The sequence below is a fragment of the Hippocampus guttulatus genome, chromosome 18, assembly GCF_054856545.1.
Source record: "Hippocampus guttulatus isolate MCC_2025c chromosome 18, RoL_Hgut_1.0, whole genome shotgun sequence".
Taxonomy (NCBI): domain Eukaryota; kingdom Metazoa; phylum Chordata; class Actinopteri; order Syngnathiformes; family Syngnathidae; genus Hippocampus; species Hippocampus guttulatus.
This window is the reverse complement of record NC_141278.1, coordinates 1,794,886-1,817,498: the sequence shown is the minus strand read 5'-3', so window position 1 is coordinate 1,817,498 and position 22,613 is coordinate 1,794,886. Positions and strand designations below refer to the sequence as shown.

The 22,613-nt window shown below is 46.1% G+C and overlaps 2 protein-coding genes across 2 annotated transcripts; both read right to left on the bottom strand.

Annotated features, from left to right (window-relative positions):
* Window positions 1-282: 282 nt before the first annotated feature.
* On the bottom strand, window positions 283-17,795 carry snrka (SNF related kinase a). The gene is made up of 9 exons (XM_086136952.1): window positions 17,547-17,795; window positions 13,323-13,344; window positions 12,968-13,207; window positions 12,666-12,884; window positions 11,057-11,303; window positions 6,930-7,071; window positions 5,937-6,149; window positions 5,246-5,380; window positions 283-3,882 (listed from the first exon to the last, which is right to left on the bottom strand). The coding sequence occupies exons 3-9, from the start codon at window positions 13,088-13,090 to the stop codon at window positions 2,655-2,657; spliced, it is 2,307 nt and encodes a 768-aa protein (XP_085993078.1). The 5' UTR covers window positions 13,091-13,207; window positions 13,323-13,344; window positions 17,547-17,795; the 3' UTR covers window positions 283-2,654.
* Window positions 17,796-19,785: 1,990 nt separating this feature from the next.
* rpl14 (ribosomal protein L14) lies at window positions 19,786-22,319 on the bottom strand. Its single transcript, XM_086137603.1, has 6 exons — window positions 22,222-22,319; window positions 21,246-21,347; window positions 21,047-21,141; window positions 20,845-20,944; window positions 20,553-20,606; window positions 19,786-19,890 (listed from the first exon to the last, which is right to left on the bottom strand). Exons 1-6 carry the CDS (start codon window positions 22,222-22,224, stop codon window positions 19,825-19,827), a joined length of 420 nt encoding a protein of 139 aa, XP_085993729.1. The 5' UTR covers window positions 22,225-22,319; the 3' UTR covers window positions 19,786-19,824.
* Between the last annotated feature and the right edge of the window lie 294 nt (window positions 22,320-22,613).

Genomic DNA, 22,613 nt, shown 5'->3' with positions numbered 1-22,613 from the left:
TTGTGCGAATTATTACTTTTTGCAGTAATAAAAGGCTATTAAACCTGAATCAAAACACTATTGTGCTGGCTATTTTCTCAGCATGCTACACAGCACAATATTATAAAAAAAAAAACATTCTAAACAACATAATTAAAAGCTACTCTGTACTCCTTGCGTCAGATTCTCTTTTTCACTCAAAACCTTTGTTTATAAATGAAAAAAACACTGTGTCAAATTTGCGTTATTCTTGACACCGATAGGACCTAAATGGCAAAAGTCACACCAAAGTCACACCACACCTTCCATTCACAACAGTTTATTCTAATATATCTCTATCATATACATACAGTACAATATGCTCAAGACGTATGGCACATCCATTATTGTTGTACATTTTGCAGTCGCTGGTATTGCTGTGTGGCTACAGTATCATGTGAGTTTGTTCATCTGCCCCTCAGGTATTTGTGTGTATGCGTGCGCGTATGTATTATATCCATCTATCTAGCAATAGATTGATCGATATCTACCTATCTAGGTATAGATATATCGAGACAGAGCTATCAATCGATCTAGATAGCTCGATATCGAGATAGAGCTATCTAGCTAGATCGATTGATAGCTCTATCTCTCTAGAAATAGATAGATATCTCTAGATATAGCAATATCTAGATAGATCTGCATCTATCTACACACACGCACGCGCGCGCACACACACGCGCAACAGGTTGATTGTTGGTTGCTACAGCAAGAACACATGCATTGTCAATATGAAGATTCCACCAGGGGTGAGTCACACATCCAATTAGACACAGCGATGCTTGATGTGGGTGAGGGAGGCACTGTTGTCATGTGCTATAGGAAGAGAACCCCACCCCCACAATCCATCTCCATCAGGGTTGTTTTTGGAATGACGCTACAACAGCGGCTACCATGATTCCCGTCAAACCTCTGGATGGACGCAGGTTCACTTCCAACCGCTTAATTCCCTTTTCAATGTTAAGATAAAGAGCTGCCATTTTTGGTGTAAGTACGTACAGGTACAGTATATACATGAGTGTAATGTCTTTTTGTTTTGTTTTGTTTCGTTTCCAGTCCGAGTCATTTTTCAAGTTATGGGTGTTTCAATAATCCAGCAGGAAGAGAGGAGTAATGGTGCTTTCTACAGCGATACGTTAACACTCGATGTAGTGCTTCAGAGTCTTATTCACATATGTACACTAAAAGTCTGCTGCACACTGCACATTGGCTTGTGTGGGTTGTTGTTGTTGTTTTTTATTTTCCTAGCAGTGTTGACACTCCAGATAGAAAAATAAAAGCGATGGACTACAAAATACTGTGCGCCACCACCTTGACTCTTTCATTTCTCCCCGTTTTCATGAAAGTACACTTTCAGTCGTCTTTTTTTTTCTCCCAAGTCAAAAAAAAAACCGCACACGCACGCACACAAAATCTTAAAAAAATAATTTAAACATCAGGAAATAAAAACCAGCACAGTGCAACAAAATGTAACGAGATGAAAACTGCTCGGATGTTCCTTTGAACAGCAAGTGAAGTCAGTGTTTTGTATGGTTAGTATATTAACATGATTGACTGTGTGCAAACGTTGTGCATAATAATAGTGCACTGAATGCCTCTTTTTTTTTTTTATTTTTTTTTTTTAAACAGGCCCCAGCGTCTCTTAATGTGTAAGGTCAGAATTTGGATTCCCCCCCACCCCACCACCCTGTGATCCGCCAAACACAACTGGCAAGTGTGACGATGGACCGAAAGCTGTTGGACCATTGAGATGATGTCCAGCTCACGGTCCATACGAACGCTCTTTGTCCTTGTTCCGAAGACAATTCGGCACACTAGTCGTTTGACATGTTTCGTAGCAATGATAAATTTTTCCATGACTGCATGAAACATCTGTACAATCGTAGGACTTTGGCGCATCAGTAAAACAACTACATGTTACCAGTGATGCAAAGCCGCACTCCGTTTCCTACTAGTATTACCAGTGAAGCTATGGCTGGAGATCGAGACCCTCAATAATTGCTCAAAAGGCTTTCCACAAAGCCATTTGAGGATGTATTCAGCATCTTTCATATCAAGCTTTAGGTCCACGTAGACCTCGTCGAGCAAGTAGGGCACGACTGTGCCTTACGAGTAAAAAGAACTCGAGAGAAGAGAACTTGTCACGTCAGCATTGCAAACGTGTTCTGAACTGCATTGCTGTACCAGAATAAATAAAAGGTTAAATAAAATGCATACAAAGAGAAAGTTTTGCCTCACTACCGTATAACGTTTCTGCACAAGTAGTAAGCAGAACTACTGGAGCATTTCAGTCACACTACTAGTGTGTGTGACACATGCCTACTCCATGGGCCCAGTTGTGTTACTAGTCCAGCACTGTAGTTGACTGATTCTGTTTTAATAGAGGCCTGAACCGGCATTAGCAGTGGAGAGGGGAAAAAAATATATATATATCGCAATTAAGACAGTCACCCTCGTCGTTCTACTAGTGTGCTGAATTGTCTTATTAGTGAGGACAAAGTGCATACTAGTACACGGACCTTGAGGTGGATATCAAGAATATGCAATAAACGCTCAAACAGCCGTGCGCGCCCAAGCCCGGATGAAAAGACAATGAGTGAGCGGAGGAGTGCCGGAGTGAGTACGCTCCCGCCCCCCTAGATGACCTGGCAGCAGCTGTGAGGGGTCGGGGTGCACAGCAGCCCCTCCTTAGGACTGCGGTGGATGTTGACCGATAGAGTCTTGTCGCTCAGAGGCATCTGCAGGGCACGGTTCTTCATGTTCCTGTGGTTCTCGCGGGCCAGGTCCAGCTCCCCCAGCACGAGGGTCCCCGAGCAAGACCCCTCCAGCAAGGGGTCTGCTCGCGCGTCCCCCAAAGGGGGCGGCAGGTTTCCCCGTGGCGACGGCCCCCCCAAAAGCGAGACCTTGTCCAGGCTGCCGGTGGAGCCGCCCACGCACATGCGCCACACCGGGCGTTCCTGAGGGTCCCCGACAATGCCGGCGGGGCCGTTGCCGGACGTGCCCCCGCCCGCCCCGCCCGTCAGGTTGTGGAACTGCGAGCTGAAGCATAAACTCATCAACTTGAGGCTTTCCACCAGGCCACTGGAAGTTTTGGCCGAATTCTTTCCCTGGCCCAAAACGGAGCCGGGGCTGGTGCAGTGCGAGGGGCTGTCCTGGGCCGACGGCCTTTTTTCGCCGTCCTCGGTACCCGACAGCCGACGACTCTCCGCGTTGCCGTCGCTCATCTCTGAGGAGGGCGTGCGGGTGGCGATGGGCGCCGCCAGCGGGCCGACGCTTTCGGGCGACGGAGGTGACGCTGCTCTCGAGTTCAAATGGAGGCTGAGGCTGGGCTTGGTCAGGCCCGGCCCTTTTAAGTCGCCGTCCCCCTCCTCTTCCTCGTCCGCCTTGTCCTCCCCTTTCTCGTCCTCGTGGATCTGGTTGAGAACCGGGGCGCTCAAGCGCGACGTCAAACGGTTACGGGACGAGGCCATGGTTGATGAGACTTTGGAGCGGAGCACCACGTGAGCGGGAAGGGCAGAGGGGGAACAACTGTCCTCCCTCTCTTCTTCCTCATCCTCCTCCACGCTGAAAAGGCTGAGACTGCGAGTTTTGCAAGAGCCCACTGCGGTCAGAGAGCCCAGTCTGAGGGGGTTGGAGTGGGGCTTGGAGAGAGGCCGCGGCCCCTTGTCCGGGTTCTGACCGGCTGTCTGCTGGTTGTCCTGCCTCTGACTGAGGTCCGGCAGAGCCGTTTTGGGCCGGGGGCCTTTATGGAGGCTTTCTGCGCTGCGGGCAGGTGATTGGGGCCCCCCGGGGTGTGACATCGCCGGACCCCCCAAGCCATCGCTGACATCCTGGTGGACATCCACTCGGGTGGGCCAAGACTGCCTGCGAATGGTCACCATGCAGACAAAGCGCAAGTGTTTTTTTTTTTTTTTTACCAGTGGTGTCTATGCATGCATGAATTTTTCAGCCATAAAACATGTTTCATACGGGAAGGCCCAACGTGATAGGAACATGCACCGAAAAAAATATAGTCAATAAAGTCAAGAAACATCGCTGTGCTAGCTAAACCGTGTTTTAAAGTGAGCCCTTTTCTCTGCTAACAAAATACAAAAACATTGCTTCCTTTTAACAACCTCATAGATATGATCACATTTTATTTGGTGACGGCGTATCATAAAGGAGATATATTATCATCGTGTTACTTCTCGCCTATAAAATTAAATTGTATTTTAGAATTAGCTTCTTCGCTGCTCGCAAAACTGCTGACTTTCCTGTTACGTGAACAGCTTCATCACCAAGTATGAGTCCAATTTATCCTCTCGTGTTGTGATCTGCATGCTATAAAGGAGATTTATCATTTGTATTTTTCAGTCATCGTGTTCGTTTCCATTGTAAAACTAAACTGTATTTTGGCATTCGCCTCTTCACTGCTAACAAAACAGCTCATTTCTTGTTAAACGAACACCCTTATAACTCAATATTATCACACGATAATCCTTTGTGTGTTGTAAACTGCTTGTCCTAAGGGAGATTTTTCATTTTTGTTTTCAAGTCCTTGTGTCGTCGCGTTCCATTCTAAAACCAAACCGGATGCTAGCATTCCCTTTCCACCAACAAAACAGTGCTGAAAGATTCCTAAAAGATCACTTAAAACACTCTCATCACAAAATATTAGTACATTAGATTGTTTTTGGTGTTAGCTGCTTTCCACGAAGGAGATTTTAATTTGTTGTATAGTGAGCACGTTTTTGGTATATTATTAAACTGTCTTTAGCGCGAACAAAACATCACTAAAAGCTCCCTAAAAACACCGCTTAAAACAGCCTTAGAACTAAATACCACACGTTATTCTCTTGTATATTTTCAACTGCTTGCTATAAGTGATTATTTACATGAGCATTTGAAAGAGTTTCGTTAGCTCAACGACTGTATATTAGCCTTTTTCCTACTATCAAAACAGTGCGAAAAGCTAAAAGGAAAAATCACTTACAGCCGCCTCATGGCTCAACATTAGGATATATTTTTCTCTCGTGTGTCTTTAAATGTGTGTTATAGTCAGAGTGTTCTTGGTTGGATCTGTGTGTGTGTTTTTAAAGGCGGCCATCTGTCCCTATGCTGTCGAGTTCATCTGTTGCGGATTGAGAGTAGCCAGCCTCGACTCAAGGAGGGTGTGTTTATGACTTGGAGACGCACTTTTGCAAGGAGCACAATGATGTTGAACACTTTCTCTCGGTTATTTTTGTACCTGAACTGGGCCTTGCTGGGGCTTGGCGACCGCGTCTGGCTGTGCTGCTCCTTCTCCTGCCGCTCCCTCAGCATCCTCTCAGCCAGGAGGAAGTACGTCGCCGTGATGTGGTTGTACTGATTTGATTCCAGAGCCCTGACAAGCGAGAGACGCACCGTCATCTCTGTTTTCCAGGCGGCAACTCTCACGTGACATTTCATTGCAACTAAACGTGGGGCTTTTGGGTGAATATTTGGGATGAACCAGAAATGCACCACAGTATTCCCCACAGAGAGTGAATTCACATAATCGTCATCCTGTGGCATCTTGGTGCCAAGGAACTACCTTAAAGTGAGCCGAGTGGCTTCATTCAAGCAAAAGTTCTGCTTTGCCGCCATCTTGTAGCATCCAAAGCCGATTACAAAGCTTTTGCGGGGGGGCCGATTTTCACTCTGGGCGGCGGGCTTTGCTCACGATGCTGTGTAACTATACAGGTCAACTGAAATGGACTCTCACGACACTTTGGGATGCGCAAGTCCAACTGCGAGTTGTTCAACTCATCATTTTTGATCAACCACAACACATATTGATCCATTTGTGTATAAAACACCAGCTTTGGATTTTGCCATTCCGCTGCCGGCGGTGCAAAAAGTGCCGAAACATTTAACAGTTGGGCAATCAAAAGTTGAAAGAGGTGAAGTGCGGCGCGTACTCGATGATGGCGTCTCGGTCCGCAATGGCCCCCAGCACCATGCGCTGGATGATGGAGCCGTGCTCTTCTTCCAGCAAACTGCGGTGGGACACCAGCGGGGTGGACAGCTTGGTGGCCGGCGACGGGTCGACGCCTCGCAGCCACGCGTGGTTCTCGATCTCCTCGAGAGTCGCTCGCTTCTTGGGGTCCCGCTGCAGCATGTGTCCGATAAGACTGAAAGAGTTCACATCGTTATTAACCCCACAGAAGTTCATTTACGAGCCTTGGACAGGATCCGTGACCCCCGTGTGCATCGATATAGACAATAACATTAAAATCTACAAGGAAATATCCCTAATCTTATATATGTTTTTTTGTGTATGTGTGTCGAATCATTCCCATCACTTGAATTCTTGGGCAGCCTGCTACCAAAACAACATCTGCTATCTCGACCTTCCCCTGATGAAAATATGCACGGAAGCTAGTCCCCCACCATCACCCCCTCCCTCATACATTCCCTTGATTCACCGTCTTCATTGTTTATGTCTTGTGACCTGTTGTAACTGTCATATGCTTGTGCAGGAGTTTTTTTTGCCTCACTCAAATTATCCTCAAAATGAGGGTAGTTCGAGCGTGGGTTTTTTTCTCCCTCTCTCCCTCCCCTGTGGTTTCTTTCTGACCTTCGGGTTGAGTGAACGCTGGCGCGTTTTGGCTGCCGCGTTTTGGCTGCCGCTGCTCAACCCGTATTGTTTTGTGTTTTTTGTTATTGTAAAGTGTCCTTGGGTGTCTTGAAAGGCGCTTATAAATAAAATGTATTATTATTATTATTACTTGCACAAATAAATGCACGTGTGTGTACGCAGTAAAAAAAAAAAGGGCCATGCTAAAATGAGTGCGAGGAGGTGGGGAGGAGAAGCCTCCACAGGCGTCTTCACACATTGGCGGATATGAAATAAGCAGCGCCTGCCGAGCGGGCTCGTCCATCTGCGTGTGAGCGCGTGCGCTCGTACTCACTCTCGGCAAGCTCCGGAGATGTGCGGGGGCACCGTGTATTTGCAGTCCATGATCATGGTGAGCGTCTCGCTGTCGTTGGCCTCCTGGAAGGGCGGCTGACCGCACACCAGCATGAAGAGAATCACACCCAGACTCCAGATATCTGCGCGGGGGGTGACAGCGAGCTGTGAAAGTGCATCCATAAACGCGACTTTTTCCACCAAGCGCTCCCGCTCCGGTTCAGTTCGGGAGGCGGCTTTGCCTTTTGCCCGCCGTCTAAAGTTGTGAAAAGTCGACGTCGCAGACTTTTTTGGCACCCTGCCACTGGAGCGTGTGAAAAACAGCAAGGAAAGAGGAAGAACGGGCACTTATCTTCTCGTAATCAACGGCGCCGAGCCAAGACACAAAACACAGGATGTTGTCCATTGTTAACTCATAACTTGTTGTTATGCTCCACCGGCATGGGGGGTTAATACATCGTGCCGCGACGAGGGGCTAATGCTTCGACAGCCATTCGTTTCTTGCTCGGCAGGATTTGTCACAAGCCGACAACGTCTATTTGCGAGGGAACCTCGTGGAGGAGCGGCGAAGGTGCCAAGCAAAAAGTCTCTGGATGCGGGTCAAGATCTGACGAGAGGTGCGGCGCATTGACAGCAGCTGGAGCTGCACCAATACGATTGCTCGCACGAGACAATTGAAACAACTACAGTAGTTGGATTGAAACCTGGCTCGCTCCAGTGCCCTTTCTGCTTCCTGACCTAGATAAAAACAATAAACAAACAAATAAGAAATAAGAAATACCGCAACCCCCTTGAACCGCATTCATGCAGAGTGGCGGTCGTAAATATGCGCTCGTCGCTTTCGTGCGCATCTCTCCGACTGAGAACAAAGCTCGCATGGCCCTGGAGCACTCGCTCCCTTCCCCGACACGCATGCATGAAATGTCCCGGAAACTGGGTTAACGTGCGCATCTCGGCGCAGCGTACGCACAAGTGCTAATTTCATGCTACACTTCACTTGGGCACTTTGGGGTGGGGGGGGCAACTTTTTTTTCACCAGCTCAGTGGTCCTTTGGCACACTTCCCTGCCGTGACATGTTGCCTGTGATTCGGAGAGACACTTGCAGTGCAGTCTCGAAAGTGACAGGAAGGAACAATATGGCGACAAGACTGCGCTGCGATCCGCGATGCCGGTGACGTCTTAGAAAGTAACGCCTTGCTTTAATAATAGTTTTTGGGGATTTTTTCAGTAGCGACTAATTGAACGTGTTACTTGCGTTTGTTCGTTGCGGATTTGATCCAGCTCTATTCCCACAACGTTTGGTTGTTTCACGATGAGCGCAAAGCTGCTGAGTCAGTGGACAATTCCCTGCAGCTCAAATTCATTTCTTTTGTTTGGCATAAAATATTGATAGGCGCCGCCTTTAAAAGGTGTGCTATTTCAAGGTCAACTCCATATATTTTTACACGCATCTTCGCCGCCCGAGCATCTTCTGCCGCGATTTATTCGTGCCGCGCTTGGGTGCGTGCGGGCATCCAAAAAGGTTTAGCGCATGCTTACTCAGGAAGTCGTTGAAAGGACTCGTACTGAAAAACTTATGAAACCAAAAAAAAAAAAAAAAAAAAAAGTTTGGATTTTGAGAGGAAGCAAATTATTTTAAAAAAAAAATCATGAAAAACAATGAGAAAATTTAAATGCAAAAAACACACAGCGAAAAGTCAGAAAGACAACAACGCGTCGTAATTAAACACCGGGGGATGTGTTCCATCTCTATGAGGATCCACAAAGTGTGTTTTTTTTGTGCTTGGAGGCGTCTCAAGCTGCTTGCCGTCGCCATCTTACCCCCCCCCCCCCGTCGACGTCTCCGAGCAACCGCTACCGTCTCCCTCATTACTTGCGTCAGCAGTGCGTTCCGCTTCCTTCCTTCCTCCGTAACTTTATTTCCAAAACCAGATGGCTGTCGACACATCCCCGGACGACCGCATCGTAAAAGCGCAATACGCCGCCGACCCTCTCATGCGGCACAGTGAGAGAAATGCGGTGCAGAAAGAAAGAGCATTACCTTTGGCAAAGATCAATTTTAGATGCTATTAAATTGGGCTGCAGTAGCGAATGCAGATTATTTCCTGAATGATGCATGTGCAACAGTAAACTTTCTTTGGTGTGTGTGTGTGTGTATTCATGCAGCCCGTGCTCGGTCGGGTGGAAAGAAGAAGTCTATATTTAACCCGACATTTGCAGGATGTTTAAAAAAAAAAAAAAAAAACGCGGAGGGAGCTGACATGCTGCATAACATCAGGAAAGGAGAAGAGACGGACGGGCACTTTTTACACCACTTCTGGATCCTCTCTGCACCGAGATCAACCTGGGAAGTCTTTAAAGTCCCTTCGATGCGCAACCACGTTGATTCAACTTTGGTTCAAATGCATGAGCGCGTTAAGTTATTCAGGAAAAAGCTCAGAGATTCCATCCGAAATCCCAATATCAGACGATTGAACCCTTTGGTGCACCTGGAACCTGATAGCGTGATAAGCCGTCCACTGTCGTGACCGCTCTCCCTGAAAGGGTTCAAATGGTTCACGTTTCTTGAAAACACATCACTGACGAGGATCGAAAATCAAAGCACTACTTGTGCCTCGCTCAAGAGCCTGTTTTGAGGGGGCGGTCTCACCAAATCAACCATCGCTGACCACCCTCCCCCACCTACGGTTTGGCCAACGCCCAGTATGGGCTTTGTTGCCGGCGACGGGTTTTTCCAATGAGGTGACCGACTAAAAATACAGAACGGCCTGCGCATAGACAGATTTTTCAGAGGCATGCGTCTCACCAAAGTGTTGCTTCCGAGAATCGACTATTTGCATCCAAGCAATTAGAAAGTCAATTTGACATCGTGCTGTACGTCGCCTTTCCTTCTTAAGCATCTTTTTTCGCAGACGCAATTCAATAATCTGGATGTATTTTGGGCTGCACGGACGAGCAAGAAACTCCAAATGGGGCTGAATGAAAGCTCGGACAGTCTCGTTATCTCCGTTCTAAAGTGGGCTTGTGGCCAGCTGGCACACTGCAGCCTGGTTCCCTTCAAGTCCTCGATACAAGAATTCCGGTTTGGAGGCTTCTAATTATGATGTCACATTGTTCCCACTTAATGGCAAAATGCACAGACGCGGCACAAGCGCAGCAAACAACAGAGCGCCGACACAATTGGTCGTGCGACCCTCCCGTCCGGCTGATATTGTCCAACAACGGGATGGCGTTATTTCACTCTGGAATTTTGGAGAACGCTCATCTGCTCGGCACAAAATAAGAGAGGCAGAGAGCAGAAAATAGCGCCACTAATCCATCCAGTGAGAGAGGACAAAAATGAAAGAAAATGAAAATGCTTCTCCATCGCCTGCTTTCTCCATTTTGTGCCCTGGCGTACAGAGCAAGGAGACATTTCCTTCTTTAATTGTCCACCATATAAATGCTCTTACATAATATTTTGATCTGTCATCAACACCGATTCTTGACTGTCCAATTTTGGATTCTCAAAGAAAGCTAAAGCAGTTTCCATTACTTCCAATTGGAAACATTGTTTTGCAATTCGAACAAGTTGGAAGTCGATCGGCAACAGACGAGTTTCAACCGGATTCCCCTTTTGCTGTTTTTCCTACAACAGCACAACCTACACCCGCCCCGTGTCTATCTCGATCAGGGCGGCTTTGTCCAACACATTTCAACTGTGCAAGCGTCTATCCAATCACATTTCGTCTGCCGACGTTGATATTTAGCAGTTGACACCCTCGGGCAATGTGAACCTTGAGCTCCTTATCAGCCTGCTGATAAAACTGACAGTGCGGGGACTTGCCAACGCACATCGACTCTTATTTAAGAGAGAGAGAGAGAGAGAGCCCATGCTGCTATCGGTGAGCCATATCAGCAGAGTGGGCATGCATGTGAAAGGAATACAGCTATGGAGGACAGTACAGCGTGTGCCACATGGACAGTGACAACAGCCGCCAACGATGTGCACGATGTTGCGCCGCAACATTCCATGTCCGCGCTGAGCTCTACCGCATGTCGGCGCAACTTAAGAAGGTTCCCTGACTACAACAAGCACCTGTAAATAAATCAACAAAGGTTGCACCCTATTCGAAGTTCCAACTCACCGACGGCGGGAGCGTCGTATTCGTCCCCGAGCAGGATCTCGGGGGCCGAGTACGCCAGCGAGCCGCACGAGGTGTTGAGCTTCTTGCCCGGCTGAAACCTGTTGCTGAAGCCGAAGTCGGTGAGCTTGACGACGCCCTGCTTCTCGAAGAACACCACGTTCTCGGGCTTGAGGTCCCGGTGCACCACGTGCAGCCGGTGGCAGTAGGAGATGGCGTGCACGATCTGGGCGAAGTAACACTTGGACACCTGGAGGGGGAGACGTGGAGGATAAGTAAGGTGTCTACACATGACCGAATCTCCATTATTTATATTCACTGATTTTAAGCTTAGACCGAAGCCCTGTCTAGTATAAAAGCTTTGCTTTGGTGCCAAAGAACTAGGTTCAAGTGAAGGAAGGAACTTTAACTCATTCACTCCCAAAGACGTTTTTAAACGTCTTTTCAGACTGGGTCCAGAATTAGCTGGTATTGAATGAGTTAATTGGACAGGCCATCATTGTGTCTCATACAAGTCATGACTTGTCACCAATTGATCACATCTAAGCAATTATAAACCTTTCGGGTGGGCCGGAAAATTCTTACTCGTGTTCACTATTGGCAACAGAATACAAATAAATGGGTCGTTCACATAACAGTGTGGCTAATTTACAAGACCTCCCAACACCTCCGCGCCAAGTTTCTCCTCACGTGACTTGGCAGCTAGGCTAGCAGAAGGCGCAGAGCCGCTACCCTGCAGAAATGGTCAAATAACGGAAGAGTGTCATGTCACTGCTGTCGTGACAAAGACAAAAGGGAAGCAAAACTTCATGAAGATTCGTTAGCAGGAGAGATTTGGATTACGCTAGCTGCCGACTCGTAATTGATTGCGGGGGCATTTGTGTTTGGTGGCGTCAGGAGAGTGTATGAAGTGCTGCTTGCACAAGTGAAAATGCTTCTATTGCTTTGGTGGGCGCTTTTTTTTTTTTGCCCAACCTGGAGTCTGCTCTTGCAAGTTGAACCCGTATCATGATGTTGTGCTGTTGCCCCAGGTCGTCAAGGCAACAAAAGCCCAGACTCACCATTGGCCCAGCAGTAAATGGGACGGAGTATGCGGTCGACGACTTGCATTTATTACTTTGGTGAAATGGGGCGTGGAAAATGCGACATCAATCTTGCTTCTCGGGATATTTTATCAATCGGCACGTTATTAAAACAGACGGAAAAAGGAAGCCATTTAAATTGAGGCAAAAACGCTTCATACGTCTCCCTTTCAGGGAACTCTTGGCCCATGTGCCACTACTTTAAAAAAGGGGAACCGATTCAATCATTTTGGCGTAAAAAATCAAACACCCATTCAGGATATGCGTCATCTGTGAAAATACACAATGTGGCTCCCCGGATTCACAATCAAGTTTAATGACTACTTGCTTGGCTCATTTCCCATCCGGCCACAAGGTTTTGTGGAAAGCGGTTGTGTAGTTTTTTTTACGTAATGCTGCTAGGGGCAGACAAAACAAACACACCTTGTTGTCATAGTCGCATGAGCCCAAATCTCAGCTTTTTTCCCTTCACTTTCGCAGCTGTTCCACTATACGACCACGTGCACGATTCCGCCCGCAGCCCGACTCACTTCCTCACTGAGGCCTCCCTCGTGCTTCATGATGCAGTCGAACATGTCGCCGCCGTCCCCCAGTTCCAGAATGAGGTAGAGCTTAGTGGCCGTGTCGATGACCTCGTACAGACGCACGACGTTGGGATGCTGCACCAGTTTCATGCATCGCACCTCCTGGAAAAGGTGGCCCCGCGCCACCTGGTCCAGCTTGGTCTTGTCAATCACCTTCACCGCCACCTGAGACGTCAGGGAGTCAGTCAGAAGGAGCACGCAAAAAAAAAAAAAAAAAAGAATGAATAAATAATCGGGGAAGCGTAGACCTTTTCTCCAGTGAAGACATGCCGGGCAAGTTTGACCACAGCGAAGTGTCCGCGGCCCAGCGTCTTGTCCAGGTCGTACAGCCCGGCAATCTTCCCGTCATGGTGACGTTTGAGGCCCGCCATGGCCTCTGGCGGGACGTTGGCGGGAAAGCGGGGGGCGGGGGGGGGGGAGGGGGAGAAATCTCGCGTCACCCTTTGGTCCCTGCGTCAGATGTCCATCTTCTTTGACGTGTGGCTGGACTGTCAGCGGAGGTGTGTCACGACAAGATAAGAGGCGGCCAAAGGCCGATGTGAGATCAGCTGCTTTGCTGGGGTGGCTTCAAGGGACGCCGGTAAAAAAAAAAAAAAAAATCACCTTAGTCCCATCTTGTCATGCTCTATGGGGGAAAAAAAGAAGTCATGCATTAATCACACATGAAAACTTTTCCAGCACATTTGGGTGTGAGCTGGAGCGCCGGAGCTGAGCCGCGGTCGCCAGCCAGTCACGTGACACGTACAAACAAACATTGGCACTCGCATCCACCCCAATGGAGAATCTTCACCTTAGAACCGTGAGGCAGACATTCTAACCTTGATGTCACCGTACTGAGAACAGTCACTTTATTTCGAGAAAAAAAAAACAGCCGACAACCCCGATAAGTCGTCTGTCTCCCTTAGTAAACTTAACTGGTCACCATTACCATTAGTAAGGAATAACTTTTGTCTCGTTTCCTGTATTATGAGTTGGCCCGATACACTTCCAAACGTTCTGATGCATGCCACTGCCTTGTTTAGTTTTATTTTTAGAACAAGCGGCGGCCTGTGGGACAGTAAAAATGCACTGGGATTTTTTCGAAGGTGCCAAGTGGCTGCTGCGATGCTACCATTACAAGTTGCTTGTTCAAAAACACGGGATGTTGCGCGAAGGCCTTAAATTGACTTCCCGCGTCCTTGTGTGTAGCCTTCATGATGACTTTTTACCGGGACACTGTGGGAAAGATCCAGACATTTTCCAGTCAACGCACATTGCTCACGGCAGTCACGAGCGTGTTTTGTTTTTTTGTGAAGCTACCACAGAAGAGGAGCCGATGTATTTTTTCGCGATACAGGAAATAAGTCTGCTCAGTAAAATATGGCCATTATAAAGAATATCAATTATCCACACACAAATGTCATTTATCAATAGTACAGACTGACACATTTACTTCTCAAAATCCAACAATGTATACAAATGAATATAGCCTTGATAAGATTTCCAAAGAACCATTTCCTTTTCGTGTCATTCCCGAATTCTACTGTGTCATGCCATTACATCGCCAAATGATCCAAAAATGCATCGGTACCATAAAAGCTGTTCAAGCAATAAAGCAATAAAGTTCCAATAATGAGGTCAACTCACAGGAGACCGTTAGCCGATGTTCATTCCGGTCACCTAAATCACGGTAAAAAGCTCCCGGCGTGCGGGACGCGTCGTTCCTGGCATACTTGCTCCCACATCGGCCTAATGGCGTAACAACGCCCGCGGGCGGGAGGAGCGGCCTGACATTCTTGACTTCCACGAGCCTACCTGCATGCCGAGCCGACGCAGAGCGCACGACGGGCCCGCCAAGTACAGGCCCGGAACATTCCTGCAAGGTGATCCACACCTAAGGTGTGCCCACACTCACCTTAGATTCATAGAAACAATAGGACAAAGGAAAGCTGTTGCCAGGGAGCACACCTTCATAGGGAACAGCAAAATACAGCATGCAAGACAGAAAATACCGCCCACCCGCTGCAGCGGGCCGGTCCACGACATATTAGAAACATCTCTGAGTGTGATGAAATTAGGACCGTTTGGCACGGCCTTAAATGGCAGTGCCATTCATCCGTTCCAACCTCGTTCCGAATCAAAATTTAAAAATGACTTTTTTTTTCCCCATAGGAAATCAGAACTTTAGGATATTAATGAAAACATACAGGAGCGACATAATAAAATAGAAAGTAACCGGGTTGGGCAAATTTAGAGGTGCAATTCAATGGACATTGGGTTGCTCCTTCTACTCAGCTAGCCTTGGCTACTTTACAATACAGACAAATGGATACACATGGAGACGGTCACAACCCCTCCGTAAGCTGCAGCAACGGCCATTTGCTCGAAAAGAGCCAGTTCCATCAGGCTCTTTTATTGCCATTTGCAAACAGTGCGAAACTAATTGCGCTCATCTCGTCTGTAGCTGCAATGGATTAATGTCAGCTCGATTCATTTCAACGAGGAAAATTGATGCGCTACTCGAGTAAGTTGAGTTACGAGCTTGGTCATGGAACAGATTTAACTCGGAAACTAAGTTACCACTTTATCAGCATTATTGTTCAGGGGGGGGGGGGGGGGGGGGGTTCCAGACTTGATGCATCTCATGCGTTGGATCTCATTCGATTGCACAGGTGTACCTAATGACGTGTCCTGCTCTAAGCGCAGCGCCACACATGGCCACGTTACGTGTGGTCAGTGTAAGCATGTGTTGGCTTAATCTCTCCTTGACGCTCAGGTTACCTAATGAGGTGGAAGTGTGAGAGTGCTTCCTGTATATCCACGAACTAGTGGACGTTGCGTCTTGAAAATGCACATCGGTAGTCTGTTGTGTAAGCGAGCAAAGCGTGTTCATTTTTACAAAGGGGCAGGAGTGTACACATGCCAATACTGTACAACATATACCGTGTCAAGGACTCGAGGCGGTACTAATGACAGGCGCAAATATATCATAAAATGTGACATATGATAGCAACTGAAGACCACACGAGCAATAGTTGTCACGATGGTTTCCCAAATTTAAGAGCTGGGCCTTTAAATACGGTCATTAAACAGGCACGCAACTCATTATGATCAGTCCTGGTGCATTTCACGTTGATACGATGGCCATGCACAAACCCGCCGTGATACCACAGCTTTCTCGGAGTGGCGACAAACACAAGAGTCACATTAATATTTAATGCAAAGCTACTCAACTCGATTTCCATGATGGCAGGGTATCACATCTATATGCATACTGCAGCAACACAAACACTAATCAGCATCCTCGACAGCTAACGATATAAACTCAACACAACAATTGGAAAGGCATAAACAATATCGCCACTACTACTACTACTACTACTCATGCCATTTTTAACAATTGTTTTGGGTCGCTAGTGAGAGAGCGCCTATCTCGGCTGACGTCTGGGAGAGAGGTGAGGTACACCCAGGCGTGGTCACCAGTCTTTTCACACAGCACATAATGACAATCATTCACACTGACAAACCATGTTGACTGAAATAAACCTCACAAACGCCCTGCAGGAAAGCCGGAGCAAAAAGTGGAACTCAGAACTGTGAGGCAGATGAGTTCGCCAGAGTCATCTGTTCTTTTCATTAACACTTACTGTATTTGCTTTTTTATTTTATTATTTTACGTGAGTAGCATCTTGTTCAGTCAATTTCTATTTTTATTGGCTCCTCACATTTGCACTGACAATAACGTATTTCCATTGCATTCATTTCGTGAGAAAATCACCAAATTCAAAGGGTTCGAAAGACAGAGCTCGGTGAGACACCATGTGTGGATTACAATATGTCGTCATGTCTCATCCTAATATGTTTCTTTGCAAGCGGAAATTCAATCAGGCCAGAACAGTACATACAAATGAGATGAAAACATATACTGTATATAATGGGGCCCCCCATTATATACAGTATATGTAGATATACTGTAAGGGGGGAGGGGTGATTATTAGTTTTAGGGGCAGCATAGTAAGCCTTGTGGTTAGCATGTTTGCGTCAGAGCCAGGAGGCCGTCAGTGTGGAGTTTTCTCCTTGCGGTTTCCAAATCCATGAACGTTAGGATCATTTAAAACGAAAGTGTCCTCATGTTTGAGAAATAGGCATAGTGGAAAACTCCCCTTTCGCAGTTCTATGGTTGGAAGGTCAATCCCCAGCTCCGGTCTTCCTGTGTGGACGTTAGAAGTTCTCCTCGTGCTGGCGTGCATTTTCTCGTAGGCTCCAATGACATGCATAAAGTAATTAAATAATGAGCCATAAATGCTAACCACGAATCCACGGTGTTGCCTATGTGTAATCCAAAAATTACTAATTTGATAATACTGTATGATTATTACGTGGTCAGAAAAGTTTGCTTTTGTCTTTTTTTCTAGCTCTTCCACACTTTCCAGCCCTATTTCCTAATTCTATAGAAACCGGATGGCTTGCTAGATGGATGGATGGATGCTTTGTCTTTTTAATCCCCTAATCCATCACGCATTACTGCTTTAGTTCATGTAAATAAGGGTGCCTCTTTGTGTACATTTTTTTGTTTGTTTAAAGCACAACCAAATCACATTTTAAAATGTCATTCATAGTGAAATAGTTTACTCCAATGGGTACAATAATAGCAACAGTGTCAACAAACCATTGTTAGATTTTCACTGCTATGGTAATAATGGCCATATAGGTGCCTCAAAACACAATCCAAAGGAAATACGGATTGACAACGACGCAAAAAATCCTGCAGTGGATTCAGCCGAACCTGGCGAATTTGACCCGGGCCCACGGAATCTTTGCCACCTTTGCCTTGCATGCACTGCTTACCACGGAAGGAAGCAGCCAGCCAGTCAACGCTTGTCCTCTTCGGGCTCCCCCTTAACCAGACGGAAAGGCCGCACGGGGATCCGGCTGCTGGAACTGCAGCTTTCGACGACGTTTCGACCCGCCAAGTTTTGGGTGATGCGCGGAACCGATTGAGGTTGAACAACACGGCGTTTTAAACTCAAACAGCTTCCGAATAAAATTTGGACGGCTCTCTCCCCTTCACTGTAGCTTGCTCCAGCCCTCTCGTTCGATTGCGTCAAGCGACGGATGTGGTTAGCTCTAACACAGGAAGTGAGCGCGGTTGTAGTTATCAAAACACAAGAGTCGTATTATTAACGACTCTTCAGCCAATCAATCCTAGATTTGAAGAGGTTTAATAAAGTGCTGTTTCAAACCACAAGCATTAGATTGACCCTGCCAGAATATCATTTTGGTCCGATACGAAAACCTAAAAACGAAACATGAGGTGGCGGGGGAAGCAGACAAAAAACACGTTAAACTCGACACGATACTCCAAATTAGTGTACCCATCCGATGCCAGATTTCATTTTCTAATTTTCATTTTCGTTTGGTAATTCAAACGTCAACAATATTTATTTTTTAACAACAAATTAACCAGTTTCCGCTTGTGTCTCTTTCTGCACAGCGTCAAACTTGATTGTCACTGCGCATCGGCCATCTCTGACGTCAGTATTGCATTAATACGCTGAATATTTACCGAGTTCTTTTCATAGTGCAACCCACCAAAAAAGCAAACAAACAAAAAAAAAACCTCACAGCCTCATTGTGTATAATCACAGAACAAGGGGATTCGTGGAAAGGTATAAATTCAAAAGCACGACGGCCGATTATGGAATTAATGTGTGTAAAACAGGGGTGTCCAAAGTCGGTCCTCAAGGGCCGCTGTCCGGCCTGTTTTCCAGCTCTCCAAGGAGCAAATCATCAGGATCGATCTAATGCTGCTTCACAGCTGGCTGATCATCTGAATCAGGTGTGTTGTAGCTGGGAGAGCTGGAAAACAGGCAGGAAAGTGGCCCTCCACCCGGAGCTGGACATGTCTGGTCTAAAAAGACGCTAGCTGCATAAGACTGTGTATACTGTATGTGAATGTGCTATTTGTAGCACGACGGCGTTATAACTGGCCGCGCACATGGACAATGTTCTAGCCGGTTATGTAATCACCAGTCGCTCTTGTACGGGTTCAAGTAGGACCTGTTTGGCCGATGAGCTATCACTCACCGGGATTACAGCCAGTTAGTTTGGACTGCGGGGAGCGCGACATTTAATTTAAAAAGATTTACATACAGGACAGGTCTGTCAGGTGCGAGAACCGCCATAAAACCAGACAAGAGCGATGTTTGATTTTGCGACAGCCGGACCTTCCATACTTTCACAAGGGGGACATAAACACAAAGCAACAGTCCCAATGTACAGAGCGCCCTCTACTGGTATTAAGAAGCATTTGCTCTTTTGTTGTGTAATGCCCCCCCCCCCTCCTTCCACATCCATCAGTAATTATCTCATAATACATATACTGTACCATCTATCAATTGTCTGAACCAATTACATGCCCGCTAGTAACCTTAGAAAAAGGTCTGTCACTCACACACAGTAGAATTTCCATAATACTCCCGGCCATTTTATATTTTCATCTATTCAAATTTATTTTAATTTGCCTTACTATAGCAGTCAATGAGAATAGCGTGCTATATTTAGACAGCTACAGCTAAATTGCTGAGATTTGCATTTGCACAACATAGCTTACCATACAGATAGTGTTCCGCTACTCTGAGCCAGCCAGCTGCTGCAAATAGCAGAACCCCACCTGTAATTGATGCCTCCCAAAAGGGTTTAAAATTGCTTTTAGACACCACTCACAGCTAAATTAAACTAAAACTCAGTCCAACAGTTCCTTACCACAAAGGTTGGCATCTTCATGGTCAGGAAATATAGTAGCAAGCAGTAATTTTCTCAAAATGAAGCTCATCAATGAGTCAATAAGGTTCTTTGGGACCAAAAATCAGCAACATGGCAACAAATACTTGTACTATTTTCAACAAATCACTGATTTTCAAAAGAAGTATATGCCAAAACTGAACTTTGAATATGCCCGGGGCGGTTACTGTACATATTATACAGTCAAATGAATACATCCATTATTTTGTCCGCCTAAGTTTTTCCATCCCTCTCAAAAGAGTTCAAGTACAACCATAGTGTCGAAAGAGCCAAGACAAAGGCGTGGAACCAATCAGAATGTTTATTTTGGACAAAAATAATTTCACTTTTTCTTCGTTGCCGCCTGTTTCTGGAGTTTCTTCACCTCGTGCTTGATGATCTTGTTCCTCTGCACAAAAAAAGTTCACAAATAAGCACTTCAAGCCGTTGCAGGTTAAATCTCCCAAAAGCAATCCTTTTCACCCACAGTAACCAAAGGCAAGCCATTTTATCCCCGAGTTCAAAGAGCATCAGTAGAGTTGAACGGCACATTCGACAGGAGCACGGCATTCTTCCTTCAGTCAAAGTCATAAAGATGTCCACTCACAATAATGTTTCGGTGTTTGTTGGATCAATTACAGACTGAAGATCCTCCTCAACATAATTATGACATTAGATTTACCTTTTTTTCTGGACATAGCAGTACCAAGTGCAAGTATCAGTGAGCGTGTACAATCTGTGGCCTTTTTTATTTTACATTCTAGCAGAAGCATTACTGACTAGTATTTGGAACTGAACTTTCCACTTTGTCGAAGGGCTGCAGTTCCAGCTGAAGAAAAACAGGCCCCAAGTCTCAATCCGTGACACTGCCACCAGCACACTGAAGGTCAGGTGTTCTTTTTGGTGATGAGCAGTGTTGTGTTTATATTGTGCAATTATGGTCAAAAAAGTTCAACGTGGACTTCATTGGACCATACCACATTTGCTCCCGTGCATTCGGGAGGTTCCGAGTGTGCTTTTTAAAAAAAAACAAGGTTGAACAAAATGTAAACACTCTTTCAGATCACTTACCATCCTCTTGGCTTTCATCACCTTGTAGCGGTCGAAGTCGGACATTTTGGCCCTCTGCAAAGAAATGTGACAAAAAGTCAAGTTCTATGCAGCCTATGCCTTTAACCCAGGAGCTAGGGATTGAGGAAAAGAAGGGGGGGAAAAAAAACCCTAAAATCACAAACAGCTTAGCTTTTGTGCATCATTTTGTCCTTTGATCAAAACTGGTCTTGCAACCCTTCGGTACACTGTCAGATGTTTCAACACAAGACAATCATTTTGAATAATCAATCGCTTCGGCAAACAATTTTACCTTCTCTCTCGCCTCGATCTTCTTGGCCCAGCTGCTCTGTTCCCACTTCTCGTTGACTCCGGCCTTCTCCCAGGCTCTTCTCACAAACTTCTGGCGAGTACTGTGATCCAGCACACAAAGACACAGATGTGAAGTCGCCAATGCACTTTCAGCAGCCTGTTTCCAAAACAAAGCGCAAGGCACTGATACAACTCATTCCTACCTGTGAGGTATTTTGATGATGTAGTCTGTGAGCTGCATGCACTTGAAGGGCATGGCCTGCCTCTTCACACCAGTGCACGGACCGTCAACAAGAGCCTGCAAATGTGACAAACGACTCACTTACGCTTTGCTAAAATCACACAAATCAATTATGTTCAGTCGCAAAAATAAAAATCACATTATTTTCAGAAAGCACTCACCCTATTTTGGTCGATGACATCGACAATGGCCACCAGCTTGCCGGCGTAAGGCCCGAAACCGATGTAGGCGACGCGGCCAATTTGGACAAAGCGCTTGAACACCTGAGAAAGTACACATCAGGATGTAAATGCACAAACCCGAACAAAGTAAATAAACAATGTAACCAAGAAAGAGAAAATATTTGTTTGAATCCGATTCTGACTTGGCATGCTATTTTTTTAAAAGGAAACGCTTGTCTTTGACATTTTTGTTCATTGTATAAAAATAGTATGACGTTCAGATTGGTTTGACCAGTAATACCGTAATACTTTAGATTTTGTGTTGATGATCGCTCACAGCTAGCTGTGTGGGTTTTCTCCCACGTTGCAAAAACATACATGGCAAGTTGAGTGGGCACTCCAAATTGTCCCTAACTGTGGTTGTTTGTCAACGTGTGCCGTTCAATTAGGTGTACATAAATTGGCCAGTATGGACTGCTTCAGATTAATTCAGATAAAATGCTTTCTACAATTTGTGCATAGGTATCACGAGAACGAATCATCATTCACCAAGACGCCATAACAAAATTCGAAGTACAGAACGTCGCTTTGAGCATGGGCTAACTACAACATTCCGCGTAGGAGCCGGTATGAGTGACACAAATCTAACCAGACCGTGCAATTTACTACGAAAGCGTGTTACAGTCACATGATAATGATGGTGGTTTTAGTCACTATTTTTATTTGAAACCCGTTAGCTTAGCAGGGGTGCTCTCGCCCCCGTCTACCGTCTGGACCACGTTGTACTGCGCTTGATAGCCGACATTTTACCGAAATGTAATACAGTCCAAAATACGTACGCAGTGGCGTCAGACAAATCGAGAAAAGGTGCAAAAGTGTTTTTGGTTCACATATGGCCATTGTTGTGGCAAGTGGAAGGCACATATAAGAAAAAAACGTCGCCGTGAAAATGCTTAAGCGGTTCAGCCAAACCTACCATGATGGCAGCTCAGGAGCAGAAAGAACGACATGGCTTCCGGCAGAAGCAAACGTCACATCTGGTTAGATGGTGCGCATGCGTAATGTGTCAATATTCAAAACAAGCCTCTTACTGTAGTTTATCCGTTTTTGTTTAGTAGTTGTTGTCCATAGTTCGTGCATGACGATTCACAATTCGCGGATTTTATTTTTACAATTGACGTGAAAATTAAAAATGCATTACTGTAGATCTGTTTATTATTTTGGTAATGTCCCAATTACATAGCCATTCTAACCCGCTGTTATACCACCCTTCCACAAGGTGTCGCGGGAGCTCTAGGGTTGATTTGCGACACGAGTAAGCCTGTAACACGTTCTTGGTGTTGCTGGAGTAAAACTACTTTCAAGCTC